Source organism: Tyto alba, unplaced genomic scaffold (genome assembly GCF_018691265.1).
Source record: "Tyto alba isolate M040663 unplaced genomic scaffold, T.alba_DEE_v4.0 Super-Scaffold_44, whole genome shotgun sequence".
NCBI classification, from domain to species: domain Eukaryota; kingdom Metazoa; phylum Chordata; class Aves; order Strigiformes; family Tytonidae; genus Tyto; species Tyto alba.
In genome coordinates, this window is record NW_024881320.1 from 13082995 (window position 1) to 13110038 (window position 27044).

The 27044-nt window shown below is 55.2% G+C and overlaps 2 protein-coding genes across 2 annotated transcripts in view; both read right to left on the reverse strand.

The window, feature by feature from the left end:
• Positions 1-1609: 1609 nt before the first annotated feature.
• HSPB8 (heat shock protein family B (small) member 8) lies at positions 1610-5763 on the reverse strand. The gene is made up of 3 exons (XM_042805686.1): positions 4874-5763; positions 3639-3702; positions 1610-2403 (listed from the first exon to the last, which is right to left on the reverse strand). The coding sequence occupies exons 1-3, from the start codon at positions 5250-5252 to the stop codon at positions 2244-2246; spliced, it is 603 nt and encodes a 200-aa protein (XP_042661620.1). The 5' UTR covers positions 5253-5763; the 3' UTR covers positions 1610-2243.
• Positions 5764-8351: 2588 nt separating this feature from the next.
• Positions 8352-27044, reverse strand: part of SRRM4 (serine/arginine repetitive matrix 4) — a 50370-nt gene continuing 31677 nt past the window's right edge. The window contains exons 9-13 of the mRNA XM_033001380.2: positions 19133-19470; positions 17325-17537; positions 16948-17058; positions 15140-15286; positions 8352-14548 (exon numbers count right to left, since the gene is read on the reverse strand). Of these exons, the coding sequence (XP_032857271.2) occupies positions 14284-14548; positions 15140-15286; positions 16948-17058; positions 17325-17537; positions 19133-19470 (1074 nt within the window). The 3' untranslated portion in view covers positions 8352-14283. The remainder of the gene's footprint in view (positions 14549-15139; positions 15287-16947; positions 17059-17324; positions 17538-19132; positions 19471-27044) is intronic.

Here is a 27044-nt window from a genome sequence, read left to right on the forward strand (position 1 = left end):
CAGAAAGTGATTAAAGAAAAAAAGAAAAGTCCTCCCCCAAACTGCAGGATCAGCAGGAGAGAAAGCTGGGAGCCACTGTCTGACTGCGGCAGCCCTTACCTGTGCTGTGGCCCCGGGGTTGGTCCCAGGGCTCCCTGTGCCCCGGCACTGGTGCAGCTGCAGCCTGGGAACCTCCCCATATCCCCTGGGGAGGGAGAGGGGCTCACCTGGGGCTAATTTCCCTCTCAGCAAGGTCACAGCTGGTGCCCTGTGCCCGCAGCCCTGCTTGGGAGGGGGGGCCGTCAGCTGCCACTTGTGGGGTGCAAGGTCAGGGGTGTCCTGGGGCCTCATCCAGCCGCTCGCTTCGGGGTGCTGGAGCCTGAGGGCCACCCCAGGGACACAACGTGCTTCCCCCGGGGTCCTGCCCATGAAAAGTGTGTTGAGGGCGTGGGGCGCTGGGGTCAAATTTGGGGTTGGGGAGCCTCTGGGGCTGGGAATGTTTCTCCAAAAGACTGAAAGAAATAATTCTTTGAAGGGACGAGGAAGAGGGACAGTTTGTGCTGGAGAGGTGTCACCCACGGGACACAGTGGCTTCAAGTGGCACAAGGGCACAGGGCTGGAGCGGTGACTCATGACTTCTTTGCTTTCCATCCTGGTGTCAGTATTACATTTCAAGGATTATATTTTATTCATAAAAATTGCTGTGCTCACAGCCACGCCGGGCAGAGCTGTCATGGCTGAGCCCAGGGCTGGCTCCTACTGACGGACGAGGGGGTGTTGTGCACTGCCTGGGGGTCCAGGCTCTGTAACAACCACTGAAAATTAAATATAATATATAAAACCAGAGTGAGAGGCCCCAGGTTCCTCTCCGTGACCTGGAGTGCGGGTACTATTGTGGCCCCTGAGCTCCAGGGCCGGGGTTCACCGCGTGTGATGGGCTGTTGTTGGTAACCACATCCCGAAAGCGCCGTAGTGGAGCATGTGAGGTTGTATTTTTAACTCCAAGGTCCTGGTGACATGGAAAACCATGTGCCCGGTCCAGGTGCTGTGCAGATCGATGGAAAAACTCCTGCCACCCATCGGCACCTCTGCTTTGCCAACGCTGGGCACTGCAGCCTGTTAACAAAAATTGCTCAGTGCTTTGCCCCCAGGAATGGTTTTAAGGCTGTGTCCAGAGCCCAGCAGAAACCATTTGCTGCTGGGGAATTAGCTGGGAAGTGCTTCCCTGCGGAGCTGCCAGTGGGGAGCTGGCAGGGTAAGATGGAAATGGGGATGGTGCAAACCTGACTTTCCCTGCTCGGAGGCTGATTGAGCATCCCCGAGCAGGAAAAAGATTTGCAACCTCTCAAGAGGGTGAGGAAAGGATGAGCCCATGGTCCTCACCGGGCCTGGTGCCTCCCCAGCACAGTGTCAGCTGGGACTCGGCATTCACTGGCTGCAGAAAAGGCTCCAGCAAATGCTTCAGCCACCCATCAGCGCAAACATCCCCACACATCTCTCTTCTCCTTCCCCCCTGTGGGGAGAACCCTGTGCCAGGCAAGGAGGTGGCACACGGTGGCATTCCCCCTCCTCCCCGCCGCCCTCCCGCAGCTCTGCGCCCGCCCCGCCGGGCTCAGCCGAGACAAGCGGAGGCTAAGAACATCGACTGGGTTTTATTCCTCAGGTCTGACAAGTAAAAGCACAAATTCTCTTTGGAAAAAAAAAAAAAAAAAAAAAAAAAAAGAGAGAAAAAAACCAACCCCAAACCAATGTTCAAAACACGCGGACGGTTTGCGTTTCTCAGGACGGAGGCCGTGCCGTCAAGCTCCACCGCCAGATGCGTGTCCTTTGCAGAGATGTAGTTTAAAAAAAAAAAACCAAACCCACAGAGGAGGAAAAGACACAGGGCTATGGGATTCCATGTCAATTTTAGAGAAAAAAGGGCCCTTTTCTGCTACTGTTATAAATATCCCATCCGAGCAACTCAGAGCAAAAAAAAACCGTAACGAGGACATCCGTTCTGCTTGGCCCCATGGGCACAAAATCTCTACCGGCACCTCAGTCGGCTACAAGCCCTTGGGGACGGTGGCCTGGGACCCGGCGTGCGTGCCCCGGCTCTCAGCTGGTCCCCCGTGGGGTGGTGGGTGCTGCCGTCCCTGCGAGCGGCACCCGTCACCCTTGCCGGAGGCTGCCCAGGCGCCGCGCCGCAGGGGGCTGGGGAGCAGGGGTCCGGGGGGAGAGGGGAGAGGGGAGGAGGGATGCCGGGGCGCGGGAGGGACGCGGGGTCAGGCGCAGGTGGCCTCCTGGCTCTCGACGGGGATCTCGCTGCCGCAGCCGCCCTCGCTGTACTGCTGGTAGGGGGGGATCTGGGGCGCCTCGATGATCAGCAGCCCCTCCGGCGACAAGGAGGCGAAGACCGTGATGGGGTCCACCTCGTAGGGCAGCCTGCGCGGGGAGGAAAGAGGAGATGGTTTAGGAGCTTGGCGGGAGAGGGGGGCGGGGGGCTGCTGGCTCGCTGCATCCCTGGTGGGCCTCGGCCCTTGGGAAGCCCACGCAGGACCCCCAGCGTGGGGGGAACCGCCAATGCCGAGCCGGCAGCCCCACCGCAGGGCTCCGCAAAGCCTAACGTTATTACCGTAGCGCCTGGGAATGTGCCGGGGATATTTAAAGCGGCCCCCCTGGCCGCTCTGGCCCCTGTGGGTGCTCTGTTTAATCTCCCCGGCAGATGTGTTTGACAGGATGTCACCCGCCGCTTGTGCCGCCCGGGCTTCTGCAAAGCCGGAGTAAATCACGGCCGTGCCGCAGCCCGCGTCGGCCGCGAGCCTTGCCCGTAAAAGGAGCCGCCGCGGCTGCCGAGCGCCGGGCAGGAGGGAGCACGGTGCTCGGCCCAGCTTTCCTGCGGGAGTTCGGGATGCACAGGGCTCCTTTGGGGTGGAAAAAGCAGAGCCGAGCTGCTGCCAGCTGAGGAAACCCTTCCCACGCCCCGGGCTTTGTCACTTCTCCCTGTTATCCTCGCCAGCCCTGTGGCTGGGGGTCTGCCCCCCGCCTGGGCAAAGTGCCGCGGTCGGGGCTCGCCTGCCTCCGGACTCGCCTTTCCTCCCTGCCCTTTGCTGTTGTTGTTGCCAAAGTGAGCTGTCGCGGTGAGTCAACGCGATAGCAATCTAACTGACATCATTCAGATAGACAGAGATATATATATATATGTGTGTGTACATTCACACACGGGGATGTATTTTGGAGCTGATGATGGTGTCAGCCCGTCGTGCCCTGCTGAACCCCGGGGGATGTGCTGGCACCATGAGCGCGGTTCCTTGCACCCCTCCTGCTCCCTGCACCCCGGACGGCTCCAAACGCAGCCCCAGGCCTGGAGGAGACTGACAGAGCACCCAGAAAAACACCTCCCCCCTCTTTTACCTCCCTCAGGAAACCACTGCGTGGCCCGAACCAGCCAGGCGCATGCTGCAGAAGGGCAGATTTTGGGGGTGAAAACAAGCACAGCAGTCCCTGCGTGTGTGAGCCGGGGTGCGGGGACTGGCACAGCTCAGCCCTTTGCTGCCAGGGACCTGCCTGCGCCGCAGGGACGGGGCCCCACATTTGGCTGCAGGTCAAGGGGATGTGGCAGCCTCCCCACGCCCCAGCCCCTTTGCAGGGGGGACACCCCGGGACCAGCTGGTACCTACTGGATTTTCTTGGTGAAGTTCTTGGAGACGATCCCTCCTTCCACCTGCTGCTCCTCGTGTTTGCCTGCGGGGAAGGGCAACACCCCATGTCACCACCTCAGTGGGAAATTATTTTTGTCACCACCTCAGTGGGAAATTATTTTTTTCCCCACCAAACAGCAACAAAACCCAACAGGAAAGTTTTCAGGGGAGTTGTTTTTCTTCTCCAGTGCAAACCCTCCCCTCTGGGGAGGGCTCGGGGAGCCTCAGCTGTGTCGGGAAGGTGGTGTTGGACACAGCACACCCATATTTCCAGTGAGAGCCTGGGCTCTCGCAGGCTGCCAAGAGCTGGGGCTCAAGAAAAAGCCCCCCAAACATAATAAAACCTTTGGAGGTGGCAGCGTCCCCTCTTGTCCCGCTCCCCAGTCTGGGGTCCCCTCCACCACGCTGTCAGGCTGGGGGTCCCTGTGCCTGGAGCATCTCTGAAGTTAAAACCCACTTTGGCGGCTGCCGGGACCTCCCTGACCTGCGGTTTTCCCCTCGCAATGCCGTGAGCCCCAAATAAACACCCAGGGCCATGCAGCACGGCAGCCCCCAGCCCCCCCGGGGACCCCGGCCCAGGGCAGTGGGGGGCAATGGCGGGATGCTCAGGGCTGGGTGCCCACAGACACCCCAGATGTGGTGCACCCCGCACCCACCGTCCCCACCATTAATTTAATTTTTAGGGATGTGCTTCTGGCCAGCTCATCCCCAGGCTGGCACCTCTCGGGGCTCAGTTGGGGTGGAGGCCACGGCGCGGCTGCCCCCCACTTCCCGGCACGGAGCTGCCTCTCTCTTGGCCCCTTTAAAGGGAATCTCCCTCCGCACCGGCCTCACCCCGGCTATAATTAACCCAGCCAAGCTGGGGCCCCTCTTGGCAGCTCGCTGCAGGATGCCGCCGCCCGCAGCAGTGCCTCCCCGGCCAGCCGGGACAGAATCACAGAGATTTACCCCAAAGGAGGCTTGTCCTTTTCATTTTTGCAGCAAACCACCACGGCTTGTGAGCCGGGTCCCCCCCGTGGCACCCCCAAACCGCCCGCGGGGGCTGCCTCAAAGCCCTGCCGCAGCGCTGGCCCTGTTCCCGAGCACAGGGCTGGCGCCGCTGACTTAAAATAAAGGTGATTTTTCATTTTATGGCAATTTCTTGAGCCAGCACAGGCAGAGCAGGACCGACTGCTTTCCATGCCCCATCCTCCTCCTCCTCCCTTCGCTCTCACCTGACACCTCGACATAGCCATCCTTGGTTTTGACCGTCAGCTCCTCGGGTTTGAAGCTGTGCACGTTGACGCACACCTTCCAGGGCTCGCGAGGGAAGGGCACGGGGCTGCGGCTCTCGGGGTAGCCCCCAAAGCGGGCGCCGTAGCCGGGGGCCATGGCGGAGGCGCGGGCCATGCCGGTGCGCAGGGGGCCCGGCCAGGTGGTGGTGAGCCGGGGCCGAGCCCAGTCGGGCCAGTCCGCCGTCAGGTCCCCGGGGAAGGGTGACATCCCGAAATCATCGTCCAGCAGGCGCGAGGTCAAGCCGGGCTCCCGGAAAGGGTCGCGGACACTGCGCCTGCCGGGGTAATGGCAGGAGAAGGGCATCTGGCTGTCGGCCATGGCTTCCTCTGGAGGGGTCCGAGCGTGTCCCCGGGGCTCTCCCACGGAGCCTCAGCCTCTGCGCGGCCGCTCCTGGCTGCGAACTTGCCCGAGGAGCCCGTCCCGGAGGAGACGCATCCACCCCGGGCGGGATGCGGGCGCGCGGCTGCGGGTGGTCCCCTCCTTCCCCGGCACCAGGTGAAGGACGGCGGAGAAAATCAATTCAGGGCTGAATCACTGGGAGCTGGAGGAGCGCAGGAAGGATGGAGGGAGCTCTCTGGCCGTGAGAAAACGCTTCCTGTCTGGCTGTGATCCCAGGGACTGGGGAGAGGAAAATAAAACTTCTCGGCAGGAGAGGGAAAAAAAACCAAAAAAACAAAAAAAACCCTAATATCCCGAGATTAAAAAGCTTATCTCTTCCCCTCTCGCTCCCCAGCACTTTACGTGAGACTTTCCCCGCTGCTCCCGAGTGAGAGCTGCAATAAATGCCTGAGCTCGGAGCCGAGAAACTTCTCTAACCTCCCAGCCGCTGGGCAAGCGCTATTTATAGGCATTTGGGAGGGGGGGGGAGTGTGTTTTGCAATTCCTGTCCTGTCAGCCGAGTATTTTGGAGAGGATGAAACAGCCGTGGAGAATCTGGGCTGCGGCAGCTGACCTCTCCCGCCGGCCCGAGGATCCCGGCAGCTGTGGGGCCACGACACTTCGGCAGCTGCCTCGGCCCCCGCCGCCCCCTCCCGCTGCCCTGCACCCAGCCTGCCCGCCCAAAATAGCCCCCGAGCTCAGGGCCGGCTGCTTCACCTCAGTGTCACCCGTTAAAAATACCCCCTCAGCGGGGCCGGGCCAAGCTTTTCCCCTCACTGTAAAGCCACGTGTCCCCGTGCCACCGAGCAGCCCACTGTACCAGGAAATGGGTCACCGGTGGCACCTCTGGCACGGCGCTTTGAGGGCGGTGGGACCCCACGGGTGAGTGTTTGGGGGGGGAGATGCTGGGGCAGGGGACGGCCCCCTTCTGTGGCCAGGAGCACGCAGCGCCTCGGCCGCCCAGCGCTGCCCGCAGAGCCCGGGTGCGAGCGGCACTGCGGGATGCAGGGGGAAAGCCGTGCTCCGAGGGATGCCCCGCTCCGGCTCCGCTTCCTCGCCCGCCTTCATCGGTGGAGGCTGGAGGAATGTCCCCTAACTTTGGGAAGGAGAGGGACCCCGGGCAGCGGGCAGCCAGGGGCCTCACGGCGCAGATCAGCACCTGCCTCCTCCTCGCCCCCCTCCTCCTCCTCACCCCACCGCGTGCCCCGGCCCTGCCGCAATCGCCGTGCGCGGGCAGGGCGAGGCAGTAATCACAGCCGCGCGGCGGCGGGGCTAATTACAGGGCAGCGGCGGGGAGCGGGCAGCGCGCCGTGGGAAGAGGCGCGGCGGCGGTGGCGGGCGAGCTCCCGGCCAGCGTCCAGCCGGGCCACGCGACCCCGACCCTGCGAGCGGGGGGGTACCTGGTGGCGACGAGGGGGCTCCCCAAGGAGGTGGTCCAGGCACGGCTCGGGTGGGCGATGGGATGTGCCGGAGGACGGGATGTCATCAGTGAGGGTCATGCTGGATACCGGACCACTTCCTCATGCCACATCCTCCTTCCCGGCGCTGCCTCATGCTCCTTCTCTTTAGCATCTGCAATTTTTCTAATAGACTTGATGGAACTAATTACAGCAGGAAGACTTTAATGCAGCGCAGGCCGCGCAGCAATTCAGCCGCTGGTCACTCCAACGGCATTAATCACTCTGCGCCGATGTGGCATCGCTGGGGGAGGGAGCTGCCTTTCGTGGCGTGGGGCAGGGCAGCTCCCCCAGGCTCAGCTCCTTCACCCCCCCAGGCGTGGGGACAGCTGGCCATGGTGGGGGTCTCCCTGGGGACCGAGGGGGATTGCTGGAGGTGCCTGGGGAGGTCCCAGGCGCTGGCTGAGCACCCCTGGGTGCGGGGAGGCAGCAGACAGTGGAGGGGCAGAGCATCCCCCTCCATCCTCTTGTCTTGCCTGGGCTGGGGGTGACAGCAGGGTGCCCCGGGGGACATCACCACAAACCGAGCCTGAGCCCAGCTGGGCACCTTTCACCTCGGCTGGGGAGCGGGATCACCCCAGCACCCAGCTCTGCACCCACTCGGGCAAACACCAGCCCACGGGGAGAGGGGGAAGAGCCCTAAGGAGGTTTTGGGCAGCCCCATGCTCCTGCTGTGTTTCCAGGAGCCTCCCGACATCTCCAGTCTCACGATTCCCGGCATAGCTCCGGGCCATCCTCCCTCCCCAGCCAGGAATCCTCCCTGTCGCCTTGTTTATCCCGATTAGTCACGCGTCCCCTCCCGCCGGCTCTTGCCCTCTCTGGGCCATCCCAATTTAGCTCCTGTTGTCACTCCAAATCTCCCGGCTGCCTCCTGCTGCCGAGCCGGCCCCAGGACATCAGCTCTGGGGAGCGCGAAGCGGCCTGGCAGCCTCGCTCCTCCTCCGAGTGACCTGGGGACGCTGCCCCGCGTCCCCAGGATCGGTCTGTGCCGCAGCCAGACCCTCCCTGGGTGCCCATCCGAGCCCTGCTGGAAACAGCACGGGGACCCGGTCCAGTGCTACCGCTCCCCTGGGGGGCTTCCAGCCCAGGGTGAGGGGCATCGTCTGGGGTGCCAGCGAGTCCCCAGCGCCGCGTTGCTCATGGGTGAGCGCCCTGGCTCCTGCCGAGACGGCCGAGGAGGCGACCGCAGCGGGACCGTGCGGCGCGGGGGCACGGCGCAGGGCTCGGAGCGGGCGCTGTGTGGGCAGGGAAGGGCACGGAGGAGAGCACGGGCGAGCCCGAACGGTGACCTCTGCGGGGAGACGGCTGCGCTTCTGGCTTGGGCTACCGGTCCCTGAGCAGGGCGGGGGGATCCAAAGTGCCTGGCAAAGGGCAGCGAAAAACCTGGCCCAGCAGGGAAGCGAGAGCTGACAGAAATACTAACCCATAACTTTTTTTTTGCTTCAGCCAGTGCCCCGAGGAGCCAGTCCTTGGCAGCTGGGAGTGGAGGCACATGCCCTTCCCTGCGGAGCAGCTGAAACAACCCAAAATATCCCACCATGCACAGTCGGATCCAAAAGGAACATGACAAACAGGGCTGTGATGAGAAGGAAATACTGTCCGAACCTTTATTGGAACCCTTTTTCTAACCAGGCTAACAACTCAAATACCCCAGGAAGACTAAAGAATACAGTATGCATTTCGATGGAGAGCAAAGGGAGCTTTACAATGAAGTCAAAATGAACAGATGCGCCGGTGTCATTTGGTAAGGAAACGACCAACAGGAGAGAAAACAGAGACACCATTTCCCTCGCAGCTTCTCTCACGTCTTGACTTTCGTTCTCAATCTTCTCGTTCCCTGGGTTTCGAAGGCGGAGAGCTGCCCCCGGGCCGGTGAGGTCAGGGTGTTGTTCTCTAGGCAATAGCCCAAAAGTCGGGGTGCTTGACCGTGAAGCTGTTGCTACAACAGCGGATGTACCAGTGCTTCGGGGACCCTCCCGGTCATGTGCAAACTTCCAGGTAGCAGCAGAACTCATGAGAATTATTTATTCCCTGGTAAAGAGGTAATAAAACCCCACTGGACACTAAAGGGCAAAGTCTTCGCTTAGGCACCTGAATCCATCCTTTTCTCAAACAAGTATCCCGCGAGCCCCAAGGCTGAGCAGCACCCTGCAGCTCCTGGCAGCTCTGCAGGAACGGCCCAGCGCTGGCCACGTCTGCGCTCCGCCAGCCCGGGCAGCTCTGCCCACCGAGCACAAACACCTCCCGCTCGGGTGAAGAGGACACCAGCTGCGGCCTCGGTGGGGTGACACTGGGGCAGGCCGTGATTTTTAGCACACCCCATGCTTTTTTCCAAGCTGGGGGAGGATGCCTGCGGCGAGCTCTAGTCAGTGTCGGGGATGACAGGGGAGACTTCCCCAGTCCTGTCCCGGCCACTTTTCCTGAGCTCACACCGGGGCAAAGCTACTGGTTCCGGCACAAAGCTCGGGGAAGGGGGCGAAGCAGGACGTGGCATGAGGATGAGGGTCTCAGGACCGGGCAGGGTGGACATCCCTGCTTCCTGGTAGAGACCACGGCAAGTCACTTCAAGCCTGTCCCCTTCCTCATGTGGATGAAAGGGCAACAAGTCCCCCCTTCCCCCAATAACCACTGAGGGCCAGGAGGGGGTCAGTGGTGGGAGATCAGAGATCCCCAGGGATCTCCGGAGATCCAGGGAGCCCTGCGTGGCACAGAGGAGGACGAGCAGGGTTATTCCTCGGGCACAGCTGGCCCATTGCCTCCGACCGCCCAGCACCTTTCCAGGGAGTTGTGATTTGCCAGTAGAGGCTGGTCCAAGAAGATGGAAGATTTTCCCCTGCCTTCCTCATCTCCATCTAAATGAGGTTCCTCCCTAAATCACAGGTGGTTGAGCTCCAAATGAGCTTAATTTGTCTGCCAGATGCCTCCACGCCAGCAGGTGACAGCCTCAGTAATTCACCTCTCTGATAACCCCTCCAACGTATAGAGCAACATCTCAAAGGCTCCGACCTTCATGGACCTAACAGCGAGACCCAAATGCCTTTTTTACAGTAATGCTCAATAAATAAAAGAAATAAATATTAAATAGAAGCTAAATCCTCTCAGCCCGTTCAATATATGTACAATGCATAGCAAAATAACAGTGATTGGCTGTTGCAGACAAGTTTGGTACAAATTCAGTCCCCCCAAACAACAAAAACATTGAGAAATGTTGCAGCCAACATAAAGCAAAGCTCAACCGAGTGCTGTAACCCACGAAGAAAAGAAAGAACACAGCAGTGCTTTAAAAAATCCCTTATCTTTGCTTTCCAGCAAACCTGCAGAGATTGTGTTGGGTTTTTTGGAGCCCGGCCCCAGCTCTGGACTTGGGAGGGGTGGGATGAGACTCGCTTGGTGAGACAAACCCAGAGCCAAGGCAGGTCCAGGGAGCGGGGAGAGCCGACGGCACGACTCCAGTGTCAGGGACATTTGGGAGCGGGTGTTGCGACGTGTGCTCTGCCAGGGAAAGGCAACTGGGGCACTCGCGGGATGGAAACAAAATCGTGGGAGGGAAAGAGCCTTTGTGTTTGAGGAAAGCAAACCCATCTGAGATAGGGCCTCCCAAAAACGGCCAAGAGATTTTCCTGAAGCCTCGAGGCTGTGGCTGGCCCTGGGCATTCCCCATGCAGCTGACCAGAGGGGAACAGAGATTCACCAACACCCAAACGACCGAGTTGCCTTTCCACCAGGTGAACGCTGCTCTTTGCAGAGCGTGCCAGCAGCAATCTGAGATGCTGGACGCGGAGCAAAAATCCATAAAAGCAACGAATGGGCGAAACAACGTTTTAAAAAAAAAAAAAAAAAAAAAAAGCGCTGGCAAAAGGCACAGAGACAGAAAAGCTCACGGGCTTCACGTAAACGGATGGAAAACCCAGCTGTCCACTAACAGGGAGGGTGATCTTCCAGGTTGCACTAAAAATTTTAAATAAGGTAAAAAATAAGCACCACCACTGAGGAAAACTCATACGTATATGCACATGTGCACACATACACGTACACATACACACACAGACTTGGTTAGGTCCTGTCACCAGAGGCTGGGTTTTGCAAGCATCTTCAGCACGGATCGCTCTCTCACGGTCTCATTTCTGTCGTTTTTCCATGGGTGGGTCATTGCGCAGCGATAAACACGGCGGGGGAGTCCTAGCGACAGCATCCTCCCAGGAAAACCAGCGGGGCCTGTGCAGAGCAGCTCGGTTTCGGGTTGGGCACTGGCTGCGGAGCCAAGGGAAGCAGCAGCGGTGGCCAGCTGGCACCCGGCCGGCGCGAGCACGGGCCGGGGTGAGGCTTCCCCTCGCAGCACTGCAAACACCCCACCGCCCGGCCGGCTGGCGAGCAGACCCCTGCCGTCACCTCCGTGAGGTCCTAGACCTGTTTCTGTGGTCACTTCCACCACGTTCCTGCACAAATCTAATGAGAAACTCTAGATTTTAGTGTGAAAACAGACCAACAGCTCTGCCCTGCATCCCTCTGTCCATCGGGCGCTCTCTGCCCCGCTCCGGAGAGCACAAAGGGACGCGCTGGCAGCAGGAGTGACCGTCACCCCTCCTCCAGCTGCCTGGCCGAGAGGGGCCAGCGCTGTAAACCTTTACATGAGAACAGTGGCATGGATACATTCAAACAAACAAATAGATCCCAAAATAACTTATTGTTCAAAAAGAAAAAAAAAAAAAAAAAAAGAGAATAAATAAATACTGGTAACAGCGACCACCTGCATCCATCCTGACATACAATTAATATAATAATAATAATAATAATAATGAGAATAAATTAATAAATAAATAAATAAGTTAAGAGGTTTACTCCAACGCAAGTCTGCTCGGGGAGCGTTCGGCTGCCACGGGCTGTCCAAGCGCAGGCAGTCCCTGAAGCACGGATCAGGGTGCGAGAGCTGCCGCCAGCCCGCGCAACCCTCCGAGGCGCCTCCTGGCCCCCGCGCGGCGGGCGCCGCCGACCCCGGTGCGGTGCTTCCGCCACCCGTCCCCAGCCACGAGGAGCTCAAGCCAGTGGTGCGTTCGATATTCACTCCAGTTGCACGAAGCCCCCCTCCTTGTCTTTGCTGGTTTTTGACCTCCCGGCTCGCTGCTTCCCCGCTCCGGGTGCACGTGTGCGTCAGCAGGTGTTAAGGAGCACGAGGCTGCGCTTGAGACACTGGTGGATGTGGGGTCTGGGCTCCCATCGCTGCCTTGGGGCCTGCCCGGGGAACAGGAGGACGGGGCATTTCAGCATCAAACCGGGAGAGACTCTTTGGGGAAGAAGCGTGAGGTTTTGAGCCCTTTACGAAAAGGGAGTTCGCTGCAGAAGGTGGCCAAGGGGCCGCTGTCAGGGCCAGCGCAGGAGGGGAGCCAGTGGCACCCCACTGCAAGAACACCCCGTCTTTCATCCCTCAACCACAGCCCTAGAGCATTTGCTCAGCCCTGCCAGGAACGCCCTTTACTGTGTCCTAGAAAGTGGCCTCCCAGGAGGTGGACACATGTCCCCACCAAGCCACCGGCCATACCAGTGCCCAGCTCCCTGCCTCGGCCACCCTCATCCTCAAATCACCTGCAGAGAGCCAGGCGGGGGATGAGGGCTGGGAAAAGGGGGGGCTTTGGGGGTTGAAGACACAGGACAAGGGGGACCAGCAGCAGGAAGGATACTGGGGAAAAGGGACCCCTGGCTTAAAACTTCTCCTCGTACCACCCAGGTGGAAATACACCCCATGGTGCTGCGCTTTCCAGCCGACAGCAGGTTTATATGCTTGCTAAGGCGATCATCCCGCTCCACCAGAACACCACTGGCACTTGGCCTTCCTCCGCTTGCAGCCTTGCACCTTTACCTGCTGCCAGCGGGACAGGGGGGCTGTAGGTAACTCTTTAGCTGGGGAGGTGTGTGTGTGCGTGTTGCAATTTTTTCGACCCCCTCTCCTCCTCCAGCAGATGCTGGCTCCGCTTAACTCTTTTCTGTGACACTTAATCGACACACCTCCTTGACTCATTAAGCCCCAACTCCTTAATAATCACGCAGGGTGGAAGGGGAGGGGATGGAAAAAGGGAGGGAGGGAAGTCTTAAATCCAAATTAGCGTCTCTAAGCACCCAGGTGTTGTAAGAGAAAGAAACTCCTCAGCACCAGCTCGGCCTGTGCTGGGAGAAGCCTTTGTTACCCTGCAAAACACAGTAATTGCGCAGGCAGCTGGGCTGGCAGAAAGACAAAACCCCAGGGCCGCGGGCGCCCAGGCAGGCAGGGCCCTGCTGCCGCTGCCTGCGGCTCCTCAGACAAACGGGCAATTAGTGGGGGGTCCTGGCTGCACCCCTGCACCGGCGGGCGCGAGTGCATCCTGCTGCAGCCTGGCACGGGCCCTGCCGTGGGGCTACCGGGGCTGCTAACCCTGCCTCGGGGGAGCCTGAGGGTCTCCAGGAGAAATGATTTCCTGGAATCCCTCTGACATCGCTTAAAATTGCTGCCTGTTAGGAGGAAGGGGAATTGGGGTCCCCTGGCTCAAGCGATGCGCTTTTAACCCTCCGTGGTCTCCCTACACCCCACAGCTCGGCTATCTCCTCGCAGCCCCACCAGCACTGCGCTCCAAGAGCAAGGCTCCCTTTAGAAAAACCTAAACCCAAACTGCAAGAGGGTTCCCCCGAGAACGGAACCCCATGGCCCCTACCTCCCACGCCGTGGCCTGACCCGCGGAGCACAGCATGGCACTGGCTCCCCTCTCCCTTCTATCCCACTGACCCCACATCTGCCTCACACCTCAGCAGTTTGTTTGCAAGCAAGTCACAGTGCTGGGGGTGGGGATAAAACAACCCTGCGAAAGATGATGCATACCTAGTAGGAAAGGACTGGAGAAAGAGAGGGAATGGTTTTTTTTTATCCCCAGGAATTACGTCAGGAGGGATTTCTAGCCTTCCATTTATAGCAGGGACTGGCTGACCAGCAATAAATAAATATTCTCTCATGGGAGAGGCTTGCTGCAGAGAGGGCAGAAACTCTGGAGGAGAGACCCTCGGGGACCTGATATTTGCCTTGGTGGGAACAGGTCACTCCCACTCATCATCAAAGCTTCCCAGCAAATCCCTCCCTAACCGGGTCTCTCCCTCCAACAGAAATTAATTCGCTGGATCCTGGACTGGCAGAAGAGCAAGGAGCTGAATTCTTTCCTTTGGACCGGCTGGTAGTGCTTTGGAGCGCGGCAGCGATGGGGAGGTGGGGACGTCGGGGAGGATGGAGCAGGTCTCTGGGGACCTGTAAAGCACCGACCCTTCTTCCAGCCCCGGCCTGGAGAGCTGGGACTGACCCACCCACTCCGAGAGGCAGCGAGGGGGCTGCAGCGGGCGCACCAGGGCTCTCACTCCAACCTGGGGAAAGGGGCACCCGGCACTGCCACCACGTCAGTATTGGGGATGATTGCTATCGATGGCCAGGTAGGTGGGAAGGAAGCGGAGAATGCCAGGAATTCGGAGGCGACGCCAGCACACGAGCCCGTCCACGGCACTCCCTAGCGACGCAGGCTGTCAGAGCTGTCTCCTGAGTCACAGCTCCTGCTCCTGCTGCGGCTGCTCCTGGGGCCCGAACTCCGGCTGCGGCTCCTGCCCTCGGCGCTGCTGCTGCTCCAGCTTCGGCTCCGGCTCGTCCGGTAACTGGAGTAGCTCCGGCTCCGGCTCGGGGAGCGGCTAAAGCTGCTGTACCAGGAGGAATAGCTGCTGGCGCTGCTGGAGGAGGAGGGACTGGGACGGTAGTAGGGGATGGGGCGTTTGCGGGCACTGTGGGGACAGAGAGACGTGCGTTACCGGCGACACAAGGATGGATTGACTGCCAGAATCTCCAAAAAAAGCACGGTTTACTCTGCACAACACTCTCCAAAAATGTGATTGTGTTTGTTTAAAAGAAGAAAAGGAAGAGATCAGGTAGCTGACAGGTCTTGGGATTCAAACCACCCACCCCCACAGCCCTGGTGAATGAATGTCCCAAGCAGGCTGGGCTCTGCTTAATGTTGTTCCAAAGAGCCCCCAGCGTGAAGGTTAGAGTCAATATTTGACTCTCCCTGCAGTGTGGGACATCTACCACAGGAGAGGGTGAAACAAAAAGTCTGAGGGGGCTGCTCTCAGCATCTGACTTCATCTGCCTTTTTTCTTCAGCTGTTGTAAATGAGGACCCCCTCGTCCTCCCTCTGCCTCTAGCTGGAAATCCCCAAGCTCTAGGAGGGGTGGAAGGGCCTGTTGATCGGGATCAGGGAAACCGGTCTCCTCCTGGAGAAACCTCCTCTGGCAAGGGCTGGGACCCAAGTACAGCCCATGTTCCCCTGAGGAGTGCCAGCTGAGCCTGGCCCCAAACGATGGGACTGCTCCTCTCACCTCGTGATGCGCCGAGCTTCGAGGTGGCTGGGAGAGTCTCTCCGGCGTTTCCTCAGGGGTGAATAGGACCGCCGCCGCCGCTGTCGGTCACGCTCCCTGTGCGACTCCTTCTCACTGGAGCTGTACTTGTGCTCTCGCTCACGGTCTCTGGGGAAGGCACAGATTGCAAACCGTCACTGCTGGGGTTTTGTGGGGTGGGTTTTGGATGTAGAGGCGACGACCCATGAAGGCACAGACAAGCGGAGGACACGCAGCTCCAAAAGGGACCACTCTAACCAAAGCGCCGGGGTGGCACCAGCCCTGCGCACGCTCACTTAGCTGGACAGAGGGACACTCCTCTGGCTGGACAGATGGACACCCACTAACTGCACGTGGGGTTTCAGCAGTGTCTCTTGGTGGCCCTGCGCTGCCAAGCTAAGATGGCTTCCTACGTCTGTGGACGTGCTCTGTAGTTAGCTCTACTAAAATTGCCCTTGCTGGCCGTGCTGCAGAAGCAGGAGAGAACAGCCCTGCCGGCAGACCCCACGTGAGGGGAGGGGAGGGCCCCCCCGTATCCCTGCAGGGCTGTGCAGCTCCGCACCGCTCGCCAGAAGGAGTGCCGGTGTTGCTATGGTTTTCTCTTTTGTTAAATTCCCGTACATGTTAGCACAGGCCCTTCCGTGGAGTGTAGCTGACTCATACACCCTGCCCAATGCCATCTACAAAGTGACACGTTACAGGTCAAGGGCCCGATCCTTGCAGGCAGGAAATGTTCTCCTACACAGTGCAGGGACTGTCACAGCCTGCAACAATCAGATCCTGGGAATGTAACATTTTAAGGGTGCAAAATGTTCGTGGCAGCAGAGATGTTACCAGAAAAAGCCTGCCCAAAGGCATCTCTAGGGCTGAGCCGTGAGATGTGTGTTTTCTGTGGGGGGTGGAGGGAGTAGAGCTGCCTGGACTGCGTTTCCCTCTGCAAGGCGGTGTGAGTGCCAGCACAAGGGCACCTGGCATCTGCCCACGCAGCAGGGGCACTTCCCAGGGCCTGACAACTCTTTGGCAGAGCCGTGACTCTGAAAAGCTGAGTGTTTTTCCCTTCTGCAATAAGATCCCTCTCTGACAAGGGCTGCAGCCCTGCTGCAGGGGCTGCTGGCTGGCGCAGGCTCCTTGGGCGAGGAAAACTGTGGGCAGACCCAACCGGGGCCTAACGCTCTGCCCACCATTTACACCACCACATAGAGGGGGGGCACTCCCCAGGTTTTCCTGGGAGGCATCTCCCACTCGCATGAGGCCCTGGCAAACACCACCGAGCCGCCATCTGTGCACTCTTGGCTGCACAGCGTGTCCCCCGCAAGAGCTCAGAGCGGAGGAACAGCCGCTTCACCTGCCACGCGCTCTGAGTGTGAGATACCACGGTGCTTCAAAGCCGGGGATAAACCAGGTCTCCTTCCCAGCAACCTAGCCCCAAAAGCGCTTTGTGTGAAATTCCCCTGAATCAATGCAGGGCAGTCCTTGGCTATAGGAAATCCACTTTTCCCACAAGAAGTGAAAGGCTCATCTCTCTCTGTTCTTTCCTCTGCAACAAGCACCAGCTCTGGGGCAACAAACGGTGAGAAATTTCCACTGGATTGAGGGCCAACATAACATACTGCTATATGCCTTACGCCGTGTCCCCCTGCTCCCTCTCACTCTGATGCTGAGAACTAAAGCACCCAGTGAGGGAGCTGAGGGAGCAGTTTGGGGCTGGCAAGTGTGCTGGAGTCCAAACAAGTGATGGAGGCAGTGGGAAAGCATGAGGCAGCAGATATCACGTGAGGAGGCAGCTGTACCTGCTAGGGCTGTAGCGGGAGTAACTGGGGCTCCGACGAGGCCTTGAACTCCTGCTCTCAGGACTTTTTTTGCAGGATTTGGAGGAATAGCTGGGGGAACGTGAAGAAGACCTGGGGACAGGCAAGATGCATAAAAGAGTTAAAGAGGCTGGAGGGTGAAGCTGTGCCAAGCTCCTCCGAATCTGGGCTCACGGGGGGTACGAGATGCCCCATATTTCAGGGTCTCAGCTCAGCTCTGGGTGGCCAGTTCACCCCAAGCCATATGGATTCCTAGAAACCCCCCAAAATCTTACACCTTCCCCTGGAAGGAGCCTGCCAGCCTGCAAGAGTTAGGCATTGCCCAGGCTCACAGAGACAGCCATTTTAGCTGGCCTTACCTCTTTCCTGAAGAGCAGGACCTGCTTCGGGAGTACCTGGGAGAGGCCTTGTGGTGTGAGGAGTGGGAGCGACTGGAGTGGGGGGAGGATCTGCCCGTGCTGGTGTACGACTCGCTGCGGGAGCACGGCCTCACTGGGGAGCTGTGCGTTGGGGACGGGGGGAAGTTTCGCTTCTTCTCCTCCGAACAGCTGAGACACAAGGACAGGCACCCTCTGTGAACATATATTTGGACGGTCATTGAAGCTGTGGCTGAACTGGGACCGGTCCACCACTCTCCAGCCAGCAAGTACTCCCATCCTCCCATTCCCCAACTGGGGATAAAAAAGACCTCCCGGTTCCCCGGGCTGCTGTTGCAGGAGGCCCCGTGTGTGTGGGTCAGAGCCCAAGAGCTCACCCTCCAGGCTGTGCCAGGGAAGGGCTGTGGAAGAGGTCTCAGGCGGTGTGAGGGGCAGCTCCTCCGCCCCGTGCCCAACACACCAGAGGTGACTGGTTGGCAGAGCCTGGAGAAATGCAGGTCCTGGGGAGGGAGTGAGGCGAGAAGTGCTGGAGCAAGGGAAAGCCAGAGCACGGCAGGGCAAGGGCCTGTGCTCGAGCCTGGCTGTGGAGCAGCATGAGCAGGCACTGAGCCGGCACGTCCTCTTGCCTTTGGACAGGGCTGTGTGAATTCCTCCTCTTCCAGAAGTGCCCTGGGTATGAACTGGGGTTAGAGCCCAGCAGCGAGGCAGCCTCCCAACAGCCAGGGCCAGCTGCAATCCCAGCTCCACCCATGTGAAGGCAGAGTTATCCCGCTGGAGTCACAGTGTGGAAAGTATATACAGCCCTAAAATTTTACCCTCTGACTGAAAATTGAGGGCTGCTTCCTCTTAACACCAATTCTCCTGGCTCCTTCTCCTCTCTCATTCAGTGCTCTCACCCCCAGACCACATCCTGGCTCTAACTTTCAGCCTTTAAGACCTGAGGGCCTGAGCTGGAAGAGCTCCCTAACACCACTGCCTGAGCATAGCCTTGGGTACCAGCCACCGCGCTTCAGTGTCCTCATCCCCAACATCACCTGCCAAACCCCCAGGAATGGGAGGTGGTGATGGAACCTGGCATCTAGTCCCCTCTCCTGATGATGTCCTGTGGCACCAGATGGTTGTTTGACTCCTGCCCCAGGCCCCGATGCCCCATGGCCCCAGCGCGCAGAGCCGCTGCTGTTATCCTGCAGCCAGTGAGGTACTTGGCCCTCCCTGTGCTCCCCATCTGCAGGAGATGCTATCTTGTCACCCAGGACCAGTCCTGAATGAGCTGGGAAGGGGCAGGCTGGATTTGGCTTATTGAACAGGTGAAAGAACAGCCCGTAATGGTTTTAGTGAAAATGAACCCCGCTTCCCTTCCCCACAGTAAGCAGAGGGAGAGAATTAGCATGGCAACCCCCTGATGCTCCTTCCAGATTTGGCCCAGAAGGGCCAGCGACTCTTTTCTTTGACATGGTCACGTCCAGCTGAGCAGGGATGTGTTCAGGACACAGCTCGACCCAGGGCCAAACCCTGCATTAGCCACATTAACGCCAGAAGAGCTGGCGTGGGCACTGCCCAGGGGCGTGATGGCTGGGTTCTCATCTTCCTCCTCAGGCTACAGTATTGGTCATTGCTGGGTTCTGGACTCCAGACTGGCAAGACCGTGGGTCTGATTTATATCTAACTGCCTCCAGACCACAAAAACCTCCCTGCCAGCTCACCACTGCAACTGGCGAGCGGGCAGGAGATACAGAGCAACAACGTACCAGGTATTTGGCTGCCAGCAGCAGCTACTGGTAATCACTGACCTTCGGTCTTGTCCCTGGGCATCTGGAGACAGATTTTCCAAAGCTGTTCCCTTGGTCTGGGAAAAGCAACTGGTGAAGGAATTTCCTGAATCAGAGCTGTTATCGCTGTTGGCCAGTTTGGGCTTCCCGGACGAGAAGGCATGGCCAAAGCCATCATGGACTAGACTTCTTTTCTCCTGGCTGTCCTTTGACCTGGATGAGCTCGTTTGAGTGGAGGGAGGGGAGGAAGTATCGTTTCCTGAGTCATATTCATGATACTCTCCGTTCTGGCTGGCTAGGATGCCAGGCGGGCTGTCTGTTTTGGTAAAGAGGTCAGCAGAAGACCCTGACTGAGAGATCTGAAAGCAGAAAAGCCATTTGGCATTGTTTGAATGGTTTTTTGGGGGGATTGTTTTTGGTTTTACTTTGCTTTTTCTTTTTTTTTTAATTAAACCCAGAAATTTTACCATCAGGATGGTAAACAAAAGGAAAGGAAAGAAACAAAGAAAGAAAGAAAGAAAGGAAGAAGAAAGAGGAGAAGAAAGAGGTGAAGAAAGAGGAGAAGAAAACAAAAGCACATATCCCTGAAAGAAATCCACAGTAAGAAGAAACTTCTTTTCCCCCTGCTATGATAATGGTAAGATTTAGAGATCATGCAAAGAGTATCAGCATGCGATTCATGTTAAACAAAAGAGTTCAACAAAGTAAACGGGCAACCAAAGAATCAAAATAACTAACTAACTAAATAAAAAAGGTGTAACAGAGGACAAAGCCCTTATTTAACCTTAAAAAGGGGGAGAAAAAAAAAAGAAGAAATGGGTATATACATATTAAAAAACATATTTAATCCTTGGAAAGAAAACAGAAATGAAACAAAATCTTAAATGAGTGAATTTTTTAAACTTCCTTAATAAAGAGGCTGAAGGAATGTCACTAAAATAAGCAAAGAAAAATCAAATCAAAACAAATCAAGGGCTTCTGTACAAAGTAAAAACTGGCAAATAAACAAGCTTAACACTTTGAAACTAAAAAAAAAAAAAAAAAAAAAGAAAAAAGGAAAGGGGAGGGGAAAAAAGAAAAATCCCTCTGGAAATAAAAGGTATACAGATACTTCTTTGTGTGCTTTTTTCCCCCTGAAGAAGATATAGCTAATGCGCTCGAGTGACCTCTAATAAATTCCCTGGTGTCTTGCGGATAGCATCCACTTACCCATCAAGAACTCCTCCTTTAGTAGGTAAGGTGTAAGAAAAAAGGAAGAGCGGGCAACATAAGTCCATCATTAGAGTCTCAAATTACATGAAAAAAACATAAACCCTCTCTTCAATCCACACTGCCAACTGTTCGCTTGCCTCCTCTATGCAAATGTCATGACTGCTTTTTGTCTGCTTGCTTGTCTCACTTATTATTCATTTTTGTTTCCTTCTGCTTTAAATTAGGCCGGCCAGCCTGTTCCTGGAGGCTGATAGCCTGTGCTGAAACGTCGCAGCTTGCACTAAATCCCCCTGGGTTTCATGGAAGTGACAAAGGGAACTCAAGAGAGGGAAGAAGAGAAAAAACAGAGGAGAAAAAATATCCCCCCCCTCTGCTGCGTTGGAGACCTATGGGGAAGGGGATGACAGCCCTGCTCCTGCCAGCCTCTGCGTGGGGGTTCAGCCATACCCTGGCTGGGTTTCGGTGGGTTGCTGAACCCAATGGGGTCAGCGAGGACCCTAAACCCACACAGGCTGCCCTGGGCAGGGCTGTTGTCTGGGACCCTGAGCACCACCAAGGGGATTTACAGCATGTGAGTATTTTATGTTAATGCTAATATCCACCCCTTGCAAAGGGGTGAGAATTAGGGCCAAATGCGGACCCAGCACATCAGCAATCTCGTGTGGCTTCCTCCTCTTTCACTCAGATGGTCTGCTCCCCTCATTCCCACCCATAAGGTTTGGTTCAGGGTCCTTAGAGTGTGGACACATGGGTTTGGTTCCCCCTGCTCGGGATAGTCCTCTAACATGTTCCCAACAAACCGTCCTCCCTCAAACACCTGCACAGGTCCTCACACCACGCTCTGGGGCACACAGTGCCCTTCCTCTATGCCGTGCTCTCCACACCGGGGACCTGGGCCATGCCCTCACAAGTCTGGCGTATTCTGAGCTGAGAAAACTACATTGCAATGTTGGTACTATCTCAGGGAGCAGAGGACACCTGGACCAGTTGTCACACAGCAGGGCCAGGGCCAGTGCATTTGGAGAGCCGAGCCCTGGGCCGGCTGGCACAGGGACAGGGCTCTTTCTCATCCACAGAGGGACTATGGACCCAGCTGGTGCCACTGTTTACATGGAGCTCCTTCATCCCATCAGATGGTGCCTTCAGAGCCACCCTCCTGCCCCTGGAACCTGATCTGTGTCCCTTCGGGGGGTGTGAATCGCTCTTGACCTCGTTCAAGAGGTGCTAAATGGGACAGGGACGACTGACTCTGACGCATGTGCTGATCCAGCAGCGACTGAAACCAGAGCAGAGCTACGAACACAGAGAGCAGCTCTCAGCACACAGTCTGCAGAATGATGACTGCCCACAACATCCCCCCACTCTGAAAACACCTGGAGTCGGAGGCTCTCCGAGTACTTCCTATGTGGCCAGAGAGAGGCATCGCTACTGCTGGGATAAGGGACAGGGATTCGTTCATCCCAGGAAATCCATACTGGAGCTGGGGACTCCCCCACCCCACACTAACTTCTAAGCCATGCTCAGTCCTAACTCAGAGGCATTGGGAGCCCCAGCAGCAGACATGGGAAATGAAACGGTCCTTCTTCACTAGCCAACTTGCACCTTCAGTGCAGAAGCCCTGGGCAGAGCGGAAACATCTCCCATATGTTCCCAACTACGAATGAGTGGAGACACACATTGCAAGTCCTCATTTCAGCATCCGGTACTGCTCCTTGCTACTTCTCAGCTCTAGCACTTCTCTACCAGTCCTTGTTTTCTCCAGTAGAAACTGAAATGTTAAAGGAACATAACAAAGCCAGGTATTTGGCTTGGTTTCTCACCAACTGTTTCTGAACCCCTGATGCCAGAGCCTCGAGAGAACTGGCCTCCTTGCTCTGAACCACCGCACTCTCCCCAACCACATCCCAGAAGATACAGGATTGTGCTTTTAAATATGGCACCATTTATTTTTTTTGAAAGATGGGTTACTGTTTGCGTTAGATCCAAACCCTAACCAAGAGACAACCAGCTTTTGACGAGCTTTCATTTACAGGCATAAAACCACCACGTGAGGTACTCCCAGGCTACAGAGGTAGGAAAGGCCTGGAATGGGCATGGGGCTGCTCCGAGGGACACTGACCCTGGCATCACACGCACAAACACCTTGCTTCTGCTCCCTTCCAGTCTAAATTAAAAGGCCTTTATTTCTGCCAAAAAATACAGCAGCATCTTGGCATTTCTGAAACAGCTTTTAAGACTGCCACTGGGAACTGGGATGTGTGCTTTTGCTTTGCCTTCACTGAAGTCTGCCTTCAAAGTGCAGCTGTTGTCAGCACATCACAAAATCTGTGCAATGACCGAGAGATCAACAAGCTCCTCTGTAGCTCAATGTCTGTGGTAGCAGCACTCTGGGAAGAGGCAACATGTGGATATTGGTGAAATACGGAGCCCACGGTCCTTGCAAGGGCTGAAGGGTCTGGCTGGGGCAGGGACACAGCAGCTTCCCAGCCCCACCATCTCAGGGCACCAGGCTGTAGCCAGTAGCTTCCTGTGGGCTCTGGGGGAGATTTCTGTCCTGCAGCAGTAGCCAGGACAAGTCTCAAGGTGCTCATCTTGCCTGTCTGCTTGGACAAATTCTCCATCTGATGACCTTGGTTTTGCTTCTGGTCCCATTTTACTGCTCCTGAAAGTCATGCCAGCCACATGAGAGGGAAACAGAGTGCCACATCTGAAAACACTGTGTGGAGCTCAATTGAATTCTAATGGCTTTTTATTTTTCCAGGGTGTCTTAAGAGGCTGCTCTTTCATGAATCTAATTTTCTCTATGTGAACATTTGGATTTTTTCCCCCCTCTTCTAATAAGTAATTAAATAATCTCAGTGAACTTTGTTTCCTCCAGCTTTCAGCAGGGGACCTACTGCTGCCCTCAAGGGAACTCAAGATACATATTTATTGGATTTTTTTAGTTTCAAATCATTATTTAATCAAGATGAAGGGGGAATAGAAATGAGGCCCTCACTCATACTCCAGACAGTAATTTTGAGTACGATCCTAGACTAAGAGGCGGTGGAGTCTGATAGGTTACAAAAACACAATTGCTACTCCTCTTCCAATTAAACTGGGTAAGTCCATTTACTGTGCTGCAAACAGCCCTGAGGTGAGAGATGACTATACATTTTCTCAGCCATAAGGAGACTGAGACCCATCAACGAGCAGCGTGGTGCAGCCTCGCTTATAGTTGGAGGATTTCTTTTTTGGGTCTTTTCTCTCCTGTTTTGCAACTCACTTCAAAGTGGAGTTAATTTCCTTTTCAGAGGTGCATAATTCTCCCTTTCTCTCTTTTTCTGTGCATTGTGATAATGAAAAGAATAAAAAAAACTTGTGCTAATGACCCTGGCAAGCCTTGCTGTCGGCAAGGGCCCAGCAGACATCTGCCGAGGAGCTGCTGGTGCTGGGAGCAGCAACTGCTGAGCGGGGCTGCTGGGGGGAGCGAGGCTGGGTGCCTGCTCTGGGGCATCTCCTCTTCCAACCTCTTGTTAAGGAAGTACAAAAAAATAGCGGTGCCTTAGGAATAAAATATAACCCCTTTTTGCACAAGTATGAATCCCTGACTCAAGGGATACTGTGTGAAAAATATCCTTTTTTTTTTTTTTCTAGATGAAGAGTTCATGGGGGAGCTTCCTCTACTGCAAGGGCTAAGCTAAATCCAGAAGCCTGGAGGCAATGGCACAACTGTCCCTGCAAGGTCAAAGCTTGAGTTATTTGGGGCTGGACGGCAACACCACTGAGCAGCCTGGCTCACGGATCCATTGCTGGGGGTGGATTCCTGAGAATGCCAGGCAAAAGTTTGCTCCTTTGCAAAAATCCTTTCAGCCTGCTGGGGTTCAGCCAGCGTCCTGTGGTGCAGGCCAGGGTGTCACACCCCTCTGCTTGGGCCAGGCTGGCCCTACTTAGGAGCAACGGTCTGCAATTTACTGGGAAATAACCAGGGGTAACCTCAGTCCCCTGGCTGGGAGAAGAGAAAAGGAAAAGCAAAAAGAGAACAAATTCCATAGTTATGGAAGGCTTCGCTTTTCTGCTCTTCAGTGACCCTGTTTGTTGTCAGAAGCATGCTGCCTCGCAGTTGAAAGAATAGCTTTTCCTATGTAAACCAAAACCCAGGCTAGAAAATAGAGAACAGCAAGCCAATACGCAGATCTGCTATAAGGTTTCCTGAGCCCCCCTGCATACGCTGTCCCAGCCCCTGCACAGTATTTCCCCAATTCTACTCTTCTGCAGACACATGAGAACAAAGATAAACAGGATCATTTGGAACAACCGTACCCCCCTGAGCCTCACTCAAAATCTGGTTCAAGCCTGTGTTAATTTGTGACATCGTAAATGAGTTTCAGTGAAAGTAAAGGAGCTGGCAAGGAAAGTGTATGCAGCATGCAGTTATCTTCATCAGGTAAAACCAAAGGCAATTAGATTTATACCCTGCAGGTATTTATATTGCACTGCTCAACTGAAAGCACAGTGGCATGTAATACATCTGTGTCAATGTGGAATAAAGTGACTGCAGTGGGTTGAGGGTATTCTGTTCAAAAATAGATGCTGCAGATTACCCACAGTTTCTCTGCATGCTGAGGCACAGACCCACAATCCTGTTCTCAATAGGTTGCTATTGCAGCTGTGTGGGATTAAAGGGAGAATGAGAGGGAGAAGCTTGGAAATTCACTGCCAAAAAGTAGCAGGGAACTTTGCGGGGTGTGTGCATGAATGCATGTGTGCGTGCATCAATTTGCGCATAAAGGCAAGAGGGAAAGAAGCAGCAAGGTAGATGCATGGGCAGGGCATTATTTTGTATGCTTTATCCCTCATAAATTACAGGTAGACCCAGTTAGAAATTGTGGCTGTTCCAGTAGAAATGAAGGAAAATAAACCTGGGGGGGTGGAGGTGGCAGAATTTACCACAAAATGCTTTAGATTTTCAGAACAAAAATAATATAGACTAAAAATTGGCTTACAAAGCAAAATCTTTTATCTGGAAGTACTAGAGCATTACCTCATGGGAGTTTGTATATTGTCTCTTTGGGTCTTTTCTGCATGTTGGGATCCTCCCTGGAAATCCCTTTTCTTTGGAAATATGACAGTGCATCTCCCCAAGGAAGGATGGTTTGGCTTGGAAGCCCAGGCAAGAGGAAAGGGTAGGGAGTGTGACACACCAACCCCCACAGAGGACTGAAACACGGCATTTTTGCATCCAAATTCTGGAATTTTCCACAAAATCTTTTCTTTTCCAGTAATTTATTTTTGATATGTGATAAACATTTTCTGCAAGAGCACATTTTCATTTCATAACACATCCAGGCTGCTCTCAAACTAGATTCTGACAGAACTAAGCTTATTTATAGAGCAACCATTTAACTCACAAAAAGGAGAGGCATCAAAGAGTTGTGTACAGTCATTAATAAATGAGACTAAAAGTTCCCATTTCATTTCTCCCTTGCCAGTTTCAGAGTACATGATATTTAGTGACCTTATTCAGAAAAATTTTAGGGGCAGCACTTAACCAGGGGCTCCAATTTAAACAAGGACTTAAATGTGCTTTTGAACGATGATCCAAGAGAACTCACTTCTTTTGGGGAACAAAAGGACACTAGTGGGTTGCATAGTAAAGGTACTGATGCCTTTTAGTCACTGAAATATTTGCCTGTGTTATTAACCCTTATTAGAAAGATTGAAGCAGAGGCCTGATGACTTTTACTTTGCATCCATCCCCTACATCCGTAACTATAAAGCTATGATATTCCCTGCCCTGCAGCTTGTGTGCTCATTTACCCAGAGTGAAGCAGGTGGAAAGGGGAGTGCAGCATGCTTGAGTTTAGCTCATTTTAAAGCTTTTACAATTTTAAATTAGAGTTTACTCTTGCTCAGGGAAGAGAACATCTGGCAGTCGGCCTCACAGGACTCAGGGAGCCTGACTTCAGAGAGAGGAAACCTAGTACCAATTAAAAACCAGGCTTAGGCTTGAAAACATTTATGTAAAATACGCAGCTTGAACCAAAAAAAAAACCCTGGTGTCACGATGCAGTCTTTGACTGGTTGTTTTTTAGGAGGAGCTTGTAACTCATTCCTACCTTCCCAAGTTGACAGAGGGCAACACCCCAGGCTCATGGCAATAAACTCTTCATACCTTGTTATTCTTTCTCTGCATGCGTGCGCACACAGTGTGGTGTGCAGGTTCTGCTATTCACTCTACCTTATATGGTTTTATAAGCAATGACTCACATGTTCACTACACACTCAGTAGATGTATATAACGAGAGCAAATATGCATATCTATAATGTTGAGAGACAGCTTGTGCCTGTCTGTACCCACGTATAATCCCTGTGTATTTTGATCGGAATGCTGTCTGTGTGGGTGAGCAGATAAAGTCTCTCCTTTTACTGGCACTATCTGTCTCATATCTGATGTAGCTACTGCGTATGGCTGAGCTATTTCCAGATGATGACTGGGCCTAAAGAAGAAAATCAGGTCTCCATTATATACCACTTTGGGGCTTGGAGGACTCTGTACTCAAGACACCTCCAACGTTACACATCCACATGCATGAGTACCAGATTCTGCACTACCTTAAGTCCTATGTAGCAATTTATCTCTCCAGAATGCCTATCAGATACTAACACCACAATCAAAGAGTATCATACCACTGCTTTGCAGCTACTGGGAACAAAGGGGAATCGGGCTGTGGAAACGGAA

What these genes read in the sequence shown, in the direction of transcription:
- HSPB8 (XM_042805686.1), bottom strand. Translation starts at nt 5,252, where the DNA reads ATGGCCGACAGCCAGATGCCCTTCTCCTGCCATTACCCCGGCAGGCGC. An exon ending in TGGCTATGTCGAGGTGTCAG is followed by an intron (nt 3,703 to 4,873) that starts GTGAGAGCGAAG and finishes CCTTCCCCGCAG; the next exon opens with GCAAACACGAGGAGCAGCAG. An exon ending in AACTTCACCAAGAAAATCCA is followed by an intron (nt 2,404 to 3,638) that starts GTAGGTACCAGC and finishes CTCCCCGCGCAG; the next exon opens with GCTGCCCTACGAGGTGGACC.